The 10276-nt window shown below is 25.1% G+C and overlaps 2 protein-coding genes across 2 annotated transcripts; one reads left to right on the top strand and one right to left on the bottom strand.

Moving 5' to 3' along the window:
• Positions 1 to 227: 227 nt before the first annotated feature.
• Positions 228 to 2135, top strand: LOC138189377 (cytochrome c oxidase subunit 4 isoform 1, mitochondrial). The gene is made up of 4 exons (XM_069131442.1): positions 228 to 385; positions 1020 to 1238; positions 1468 to 1660; positions 1891 to 2135. The coding sequence occupies exons 1-4, from the start codon at positions 284 to 286 to the stop codon at positions 1998 to 2000; spliced, it is 624 nt and encodes a 207-aa protein (XP_068987543.1). The 5' UTR covers positions 228 to 283; the 3' UTR covers positions 2001 to 2135.
• A 1051-nt stretch (positions 2136 to 3186) lies between these two features.
• LOC138188780 (terminal nucleotidyltransferase 4B) lies at positions 3187 to 9393 on the bottom strand. Its single transcript, XM_069130821.1, has 8 exons — positions 8849 to 9393; positions 7472 to 7642; positions 6794 to 7151; positions 6434 to 6580; positions 5886 to 6079; positions 5651 to 5804; positions 5422 to 5557; positions 3187 to 5276 (listed from the first exon to the last, which is right to left on the bottom strand). Exons 1-8 carry the CDS (start codon positions 9205 to 9207, stop codon positions 5077 to 5079), a joined length of 1719 nt encoding a protein of 572 aa, XP_068986922.1. The 5' UTR covers positions 9208 to 9393; the 3' UTR covers positions 3187 to 5076.
• Between the last annotated feature and the right edge of the window lie 883 nt (positions 9394 to 10276).

Below are 10276 nucleotides of genomic sequence, written 5' to 3'. Positions count from 1 at the left end.
ACATTTGTTTATAATTACGATTGCAATATAAACTATTACAGTTATATGTATATACAATATACATATGTAAATAATATAAAATATATGAATTATACAAAGGGATAAATTGTGCATTAGAATTAAATTTTTTTCAATTTTTCTAAAATTATTGCCACAAAACGATTTTATTGAGAACTAAATACTTCTTAATTTGTAATAATTGCTATTTAAAACTCGATTATTGTGTATCGATACTTTAAAATTCGATATATCTACATAGTAATGCAGCGTGTAAGTGTGTAGCATGAAGGTATTGACCGTTCTTGTATGTGTGATTGCATCGAACTGTGACTTAATCACACTGGTTGCCATTTCGGTTCTCCTGGAGGTAGGGTCGGCAAAAAAGGTAAAATTTTACATAATAAATACATTGTTAATTGTTGATATTAGTGATAACCAAAGGTATATTTTTAAAGTAATAAACTACTAACTATACTAGATCTAAACGTATATCGTTTCGTCTATTAAATTTTCTTATAAAATTTAATGTGTTAGATAACAAATGAAAATGGCGATCAATATGTAACATTATCTTAAAATTAAGTACTTTCACATAAATTTAATATTAGAAGTTATATAACTTTTAATTACTGATATTTGTTTTCATAATTTTATATTTGATCAAATTTACTGACTGATAACTTTGATATTGATATTTAAATATTATTTTAATGTTTTGCTAAAATATTTCTTGTGTGTATGTTTAGATCATGATTGTAATTGAAAATTTGTATTATACACATGCGTAATGAAATTTATGTTTAATTGCCAAATGAAATTCCTAGATATAGTTTCATAAGCTATATAAGTGTTATGCTGTGTTCTAAAAATATTATAATTTTTAATAAATAGCAAATAATATTTATTAATTACATTAACATTGACCAATTATTTTTGTTAAATTTATGAAAACATTCTACAGTAAGAAATATTTCATTTTGTATATGTCATTTTATATTTAGTATTTTTGTGTGATTTAGCATACAATGGCAAATAAGGTATTGCTATTATGCTTGCGACAAAATACTCCAAAGTGTGCAAATTCCATTCGTGGATTATCAGGAGTATCTGGAGTTCCTGACAAAATTGGTAATAGGGATATAGTAGGTCATGGATGGAATGGAGAAGCAGCTTACTTAGATCGATGCGATTTTCCTTTGCCTGCAATTCGTTTCAAACCAAATACTCCAGACATAATGGTAAAGTAATTATTATACTTATAGCCTTTTAAATTTATAATATTTTATCTTTAAATATCATTCTATAATCAATTAATTTCTTATACATTAATATCTCAATTATATTGTTTTAACTATATTATTATAGTTTTTATATTATAGTATCTATTAGTTTAAAATACACATCAAGTATGAATATCAGACATAAAAAATGTGAATTAACCAAATTAAAATGTGAATCTTTATACAGGCATTGCGAGAAAAAGAAAAAGGTGATTGGAAGAAATTATCAATAGAAGAAAAAAAGGCATTATATCGAGCCAGTTTCCGTCAAACATTTAGTGAATTTCAAGCCTCAACGGGAGAATGGAAAGGACATATTGGAATTGCACTCATTGGTGTAGCTTTTAGTCTTTGGGTAGTAATGTTTCTCAAAACTTTTGGTAAGTTTAAAAATGTATAATATTTATAAAATATATTACATTTATCTTTATTTATTTATAAGATATATTAGTAAAATAAAATAGTATATACATTTCTTAGTATATATTTCTCTTTATTTAAACCTTAATACAGCAGGTAAATCAATTATAGTAAAAAATATTCTATTTTAAATATACTAAAAATTTAAATATAGCATTTGTTTAATACTATATAATATATAATCTTACAGCATACCCGCCATTACCAGAATCATTTAATTTGGAAAACAGACTTGCACAACTGGAACGTATGAAAATACTTGAAGTCAATCCTATTAGTGGAATTAGCGCGAAAAAATAAATTCAATTTGCTTATGTTTAAAAACATAGTAAAAAATATAGTGTATTATACACTAACAATTGTTTAATATAAATGTTTTGTGTAAGGTTAGTAAGAAGAAACATTAATAAATTAAATATTTCTCTCAAAATAAAATCTTTTTATGCAATTTTTAGTTGTATCCTGCATAAATTGTAAATACTGTTCTTATATGCATCAGGATTTTGGTCTACCTTAGTGTCTATCACTATTTCTATTAATTCCTTGAATTAATTTGATTAGGTTTACAAAATAGTCATCAATGTTAAATTATCATTGGGTATCAATATCTCATTCATATTCCTTGTTTCTTTTCCTCATTCTCACTTGAATTCTTCCTAGTCACCCAAATGAACGTCCTAATATCTCGGACTATGGATGCTTAAACGAGCAGCAGTTGTACATATTTTATATTGCATAAACACATTACGGTTTAACATTATCATTTATTTAATAACACAAATATGATAATATGGGTAATTTTTTTTATTCCTATTACTTTCGATCTTTTTAGTTAAAATTTGTTAGAATTACTTGAGATAAGTGGTTAACATTGAATTACATGAAAAAATATCTACTGTAAAATATGTATTTTAGTTTAAAAAAATAAATAATGTAATAAAAAATACTATAATTAAATATAAATCTTTTTAATGACATTTTATGTATATCAATTTAAAGGTACGCGTTCACTTGAGAGTAAAACTATCGCGAATTGTTCTCGAGAATATTTCTCGAAAGTGAACTATCTGATTTGTTAATGAGAAATACTCTCGAGAACAACTCATGATAGTTTTATTCTGAAGTAAACGCGTATCTTTAAACTTTTTAAATAAAAGATCCTATACATTCTTCTTGTATAAAAATAAGAAACATAATAAAGAATAATGTAATTATAGTACAAGTTGTATAGTTCAAAAAAGAAATAAATTAAGAATTAATTTATTTCTTTGTGTTTGAAGGCTTTATTTTATCTTATTGTTATTACATCTCACTATCTTATTTTTATATGTTAAAAGTAGGAATCATTTTAGCTCTCAAACTCAATTCTAAACATGTGTTAGTTTGCTTATGATTTACTTGTTATTATTTTGTACTGTGCAATTTTAGAAATAGATCTATGACTACAATATTTAAAATTAGAAAGATAATAATAATAATACAAGAAAACCTGTTATTACTGTTTATTAAATTTATCGTGTTTTACATTTTTAAATAATTTTTTAAAATAGATAAACATAAATCACAAATTATTAATAATAAATTCTTACGAAAATTTGATTCTAATTGAAAAATTTGTAATCATCCTTGCAGACTAATCAGCGGTAATAACAATAACAATAGTAATAATAATTACATAGTTTTAAGAATGTAAAATCCACATTTTTTGCTGGTCACATTGTGGTTTATATACACCATACATACATGTATACACACACATATGTATGTTGTTACGGTTAATTGACATTCTAATTATAAAATTGAATCACAGCTTACAATGTTATCCATGAACAATGTTTTGATAAATAATATTATAGAATACTGCGCAAGAAGTAGAAGTTTGGAGGAAAGTGAATAATAAAGTTATTGATCTCTGCACTCGAATTTAATGGGAGACACTGTTTGAATCACATTACAACTTGCATTAACACAAAATGCAATCTGGATAAAGATCCTTAATTAGTAAATTGCTATTTTTACGCAGTTATCTTTTTTCAATTTAAGGAACAAAGATTTGTATTGAAGAACGGAATGTAATTTTCAATAATAAATTAGATATAAGATGATTTTCACAAATACATTTCAATAATAGTTTTCAATAATACAAAGGCCTTCTGCATATATTGTCACATACAAAATTTTTGAAACGTTGCTCAGATTTTAAAGAGTAACACAAAATATGTTTAAATGCAATGTCTGATTCGTGCATTGAATTTGTAATATTCGACCATAATGTATATGCTTACTATTATTCTCATAATATAAAAATAATGTATTATTGTTCAGGAGAGACTAAAAATTACAAACTAGTGTTATGAAATCAGTAATTCTGTATAAAAAGTAAAGCATTATGCACAATTACGACTTTAAAGAACACAGTGTAAAAATCTAAAGTGTATCATTTTTTTCTTTAATAAGTTAATATTTTCAAAAATATTTTTTATTCAAAATTTGTTGATCATCAGCACACGAACTTATAACTTTATTAAAATCCGAAAGATATACCAAAACATTTTCACAATTACTGGACTTACATATCATAGCAAAAAAATACGTAATTCTCACATGTACATGGACTAATCCATGATCTTAAATGATAAAATTATTATAACAAACACTATTTTAGATACGTACAAAATAAAAAAAATGTAGTAGGTAACTCTTAGACTTATTTTTCTATGTTCGATAATATATATTACAATATTTACAATAGGTAAGTTCCAATATCACCAATTTTTCTGTTATCCCTTTGTTATAAGAATATAGTTCCGTATAGAAAACTAAGTCTTTATCATCATTAATAGAGTTTGTTTTACAACTTCATGAAATCTTTAAGAAAACTGCACTGTAAATAATCTTTGTATATATCGTTCGTATTATATAAATGTATTACAATCAGTTTACCGTGATTATGGACACAATTGCTATTCAAAGATTGCAATAAGATTGTAACTTTGTAAACAATAATTAATAAAATATTACACGTCTTTTTTAATGTTGTTTGTAATATGTGCAGTAATGCAAAATAAAAGTAAAACTAGACCAATCTATATTACAATTCTGTACGTCTTTGGTATGTAAATTTTCGTACAGAATAAAAAATTGTTCTGGTGAAATGAAGAACTTAACTATACCAGGGCCACTTGCTTGTCCATATAAGAAAAATGTAATATAGAGTATATCAACTCTATAATTCTAGACACAGAGCCCCCCTAATGTGGAAAGGATAATTTAGTTGCGTGATGAAAGTTAATCAATGTCTTTTCACCACACAATTATGATATTGAGCTCTCTACTTAAATGTGAAACAAAGTCCAACATTATTTTACACGTTTCATCACCGTACACAATCTCCAGTACCACGAGGTGTAATGCACTGTTTTTTTCGCTTAACGGTTTGTGATCTTGAACTTGGACTATGGCTATTATTATTATTTCCATTACTGTGAAGAGAGTGTTTTGCTTTACTTTGTCCACTTATATTATTATTTATTCCACGATGATGATAGTTTCCTCTGGAACTATGATGGTGATTACCTGTAGCAAATACATACTTTTGAAGTACATAAGTTTCAAACATATAAAGTTCATTCAAACAAATAATCAAAAACATCCAAAAATGTTATAATAACTGTAGATTATGAAATATATAAATATTTAAGAATTTAATATGACTACATACCATGAGCAGTTCCTTTAAATGGCTTTTTCCATTGTGAATGATGAGTATGTTGATTATTATATACATGTCTTCCTTTATTTCTATCTTCTCCTTTTCCACTAGCATTAGGAGAATTTCCACGACTACACTCGGAATCCTGATGAAATTGAAGATGTATTAAAGGAAATTGAAAGTATGATTAATTTATAACAATTACTTTGTTCTATCTTAACAAGTTAGAATTTTGTACCGTATCACTAGCTGGTGCAGATAATGTTGAAGCATCAGATGCAGTAGAACTTGATAATGAATCTACCTCACTCAAAGGTAGTGGGAATGTTTCTTTAATCCATTTGCGATATTCTATTACTTCATCTGTCACGCGAATTATTCTTCCTAGTATACTGCATAAAATATATTTTTAGAAAATAATTGATTGAATCATAAAATATAAAAAAAGACATAAATATTGTAAATAATCTTACCTTATTTTATTTGCATCATTAACTAAAATATTTAAAGGACTAACTGCTTGTGAGAGGACATAATAAGCCCAATCAAATGCGTCTTTTACATACAGAGCACCATAACTACTACGACCAATATCATTCCCTGGTGTAAGTGGATCTTCTATGCATAATAAAGAAGGTCGATGGCCATCTATCATATCTCTTTGAACCTAAAATTAATATGAGATATGAGATTCACTTGTAATGTACTGAACAAATACATACATGTATATAATAAATAAAAATATATAATAAATAAATTAATATGAGATATGAGATTCACTTGTAATGTACTGAACAAATACATACATGTATATAATAAATAAAAATATATAATAAATAAATTAATATGAGATATGAGATTCACTTGTAATGTACTGAACAAATACATACATGTATATAATAAATAAAAACATTCAATACTTCATATAAAAGATATCATTCTTTAAAAATAAATGTAATACTTGTTTTATATACCATTTTATCAGATGTACAATTTTTACTATCATATAGATATATTTTACCTCTTCTTTCGATATGTAAGTACCACCATCTTTTACACGAATTCCTGTTTTAACATAATTAAATTTCCTACCATATAATTCCAAAAATTCTATTAACAGCACCCCAAGATTAGCACTTGAGCAATAAGCATTTTGTCTGGGATGTAACTGAAATAAAATTTCATCCACATGGTAGGAAAAGATTAATTGTCTATTTCAAAAAACATAAATTCATTTTTATAACCCAAAATACTAATATATAAGTCTTATAAAGCATAACTTTTTAGTATTATTACATTATTTATTTTGCATATGATTAAAAAATTTGTGCAGCAATTAATTCTTATTTCTACATTTGAAACAAAAATATTAACATTTTACCTGTAAAAAACTGATAGTCATAAGTATTAAACTATACGAGGAAATTCCACCAGTAAACACTTCATTCAGGTCTCTTTGTAACAAGAATTGTTTTAATACCATTACTAATTTTTCCAGTACTGGAAACCTCTTTTTAAAAGAATTTATCAATTCTGCAGATTTAACGCCATTATTCATATTAAAACTGATATCTACTTTAATCTCAGTTTCTTTATCAGTCAACTTTACAATTGGGACACTAGCTTTATCCAAAACTTTAATAGAAGATGGTTCAGCTATATTTTGATCCAATAAAGCACGTTCCAAAGTACGTAATGGAAGATTTGTCCACATTCCTATTACTACTAAATCTATATCACTAAAAATAAGTATAAATCTTATCCATTTAAAGAATTTTAGTATGATAATTAATAATGTATATGTTTGTATTACACATAATGTCATCAATAATATATACAAAGTATTAATCAATGTATAAGACTTATTAAAGATAAGTTTATGTTATTTAGTATTATTTGACATAATTATGGATTTATATATATACATTTATATATATGTATATAAAACACTAATGTATATATATATAAAATACTAATTTATTTAAAAGTTATCTATATATTTTACATGTGAATACATTACTAAATACATTCCATTTTAAATATGTACAATGATACGTACCTTGTAGGTAAATATAAACCAGTGCGGAAGCTGCCAAATACTTCAACCTTAGAATCTTGCCAGAGATCATATATTACTTGTTCTATCCTTTTGACAACACGCATTCGTAAACTATGTTCTTCATTAGAGGGACACATATAAGCAAAAAAATCTTCAATTTCTTCATGTAATCTAAATATAAAAATATAATCTGTTGATGATAATTTTTTATTTATATTAACATTCACAATAATTAACAATATAATTAACAATATAACAAGAGATAAAAAGAAATGTTATAGTAATTATTTATTTTTTATTTAGTATTAAAAATTAAGAAACATAAAGAAATATACGTACTTTTATTACAGCTTTTCTGTTATATAAATTTTCATTTACAAGTGCATATTTTATATAGCGTAGAATATGAAAAAATATGTTTAATATATAATACAAATTTTTTAATTCAAGAATCACCAAAATGTGTAACAGATAATAAACTTATTTTTTCACATCTTAGAACAAATAAATAGTACATTTATATATTCTTATATTTAATAATTATACAAATATATTTTGAATTTAAATGGAAAATTTTTAATACTTAGTATTTCATACAGTATAGTATTTAATACAAAGTATTAAAATAAATAAGTTTTTCTACATATCTTTCTATATTTTAAAAATATTCTTAATAAAATTTTAAATTTTATACAGAGATGTATAAATAACAGAATATAAAATGAAGTAAGATATAATAATACAAAAAATTAAAAGATAAATATTTAAAAAATTTCATTTAATACTTAAATATATAAAATAATAGTTTATATGTTATTTGCTGAATAAATAACAGGCGTTGTGTGTTTATAAAAAAAAATATTATTACAAAAAATAGAATACACCTTTTTATAGACAAACATGTTTTACTGTACATTAAATAGAGAAATTAAAAAATTCAATAGACAAAATTTTTAATACTACTTTATTATTTATCTAAATTTATCTCTAATATTTTCTAATTTGGAAAAAATTTGATTGTTGTGACTACAAACATAAATAATCGTATTATATAAACATCCACGTGTGTTTACAAAATCATTATAGATTTAGTAAAAACTAAAAATGCATTGGCAAAATTTTGCATTTTTAAAAACATGGAATAATTGAAAAATATTATTCAATCAAATAAGTTGTATTCATTATTTAAAAAAAAGTAGATTTGCATTTGTAGCATATCTAATTATAAAGGGACCTTGCTATACCCTATTTGTAAACGAGCGTGAACATACATAACCTTAATCACACCCATATGGACAAACTACAAAAAGGCAAATAATTTAACTTTCATAAGACAAACAGTATATATATAGATGAAAACTCGATAACAAAACTTACCCAATAACACCCTTCGAATAATGTTTATTAGGTACCCGCCATGGGCAACCGCCGTATTCGCCAACTAAGGCATCGTAATTGTAGTTCATGCCGTAGGTACTAGCACGATTATCACCTTTCCTACGAGATGGATTATAATAGTTGCTGCAAGTATTATGTTGCATGCGGTCCCCTGTACGAGAATTAAGAGAATCCAAGGACATGAAGTCTTGTTGAAGCTTCATTCCCATTACATTCGAAGACGAGTCGTTTTTCAACGTTAAAATATCCAGGCCTTTCTCAGCTTCCCAAATGTGTAACCACAAATCCTTAGCAGGGCCGAACTGCTCCGGTTGATACCAACCGATAGTCGGATCCATTAAATAGTTCTCGATTCTGTATCTTACGATTAATGGTCCTTGCACACTACACTACAATTCCAATCTTAATTCAACTTTAATTGAAAAATTGTCTGATTTATTGTAACCTGCGAACACTATGAAATTCATACATACGACCAATGAACAACAGTATTTTAGAAGGAACTTCGTACACCATTGTGCGAACATAGAATAATAAAGACAACTCAAGCAATTTGTTCCTGCAGATGGCATTATCACCTACACATCTGAAAATATATTTCTGGAAATATGGTTAAAAATTATTTATCGTACAATTGTACAGTACAATTGTATATGTTATTCAAACAATTTCAAACATTGGTACGCGAAGAAAAGAACAAATAATGTTTCACAGAAAGAAAAGAACAAATGTTATTTTATGTCAATTAGCCGTATAACATATTAATTTACATATTGAAAATATTTAAAAATCTGTAGAATTAATAACAGTAACTAATACTAAAACGACTTTTGGCTTTTTACTTGTTTCAAATTTTGAAAATGTATTTATAGGTGGAAATTGTTAGATTCTAAAATTTTAAAAAATTTGGAACATTTCTAAATTGTATTTGAAAATGCTAGATTATTCCAGCATTTTAAATTATAAGGAAGGATATCATATCCAGCATGTATAATATCAAGGAAGATAATACGTAGTTAGTAACCATAGAATTAGAAATCTTTTAATAAACTAATTTAATTACATATTCTGCAATCTGTATGAATTTCATATATATATTATGTAAAAGAACATATTAAAACTAGTCCAAAATATGATCCAGCATATGTCTGTGTATACGTATGTATTGTATGTATTGTATGTTCAGTAGTTTAATTAAAATAAATATATTCCCAACAGATACTATCTATTTTCACAAAATTAAATATTTTAGTTATAATTGAATTAAAAAGCACTATATATCTGGCATTGAAACCTCAAAAACTAAATAATTTAAGCATTACATTTTTTTTTTTTACATTACATATTTTTGTAGATATATTTTTTATATTTATAATATGATATTAAATTATTACATTTTTATTTAGA

The sequence above is a fragment of the Bombus flavifrons genome, chromosome 2 (assembly GCF_040668555.2).
Source record: "Bombus flavifrons isolate JBK064 chromosome 2, iyBomFlav1_principal, whole genome shotgun sequence".
Lineage (NCBI taxonomy): Eukaryota > Metazoa > Arthropoda > Insecta > Hymenoptera > Apidae > Bombus > Bombus flavifrons.
The sequence above is the reverse complement of the archived record's forward strand: the minus strand, read 5'-3'. Positions and strand labels throughout refer to the sequence as shown.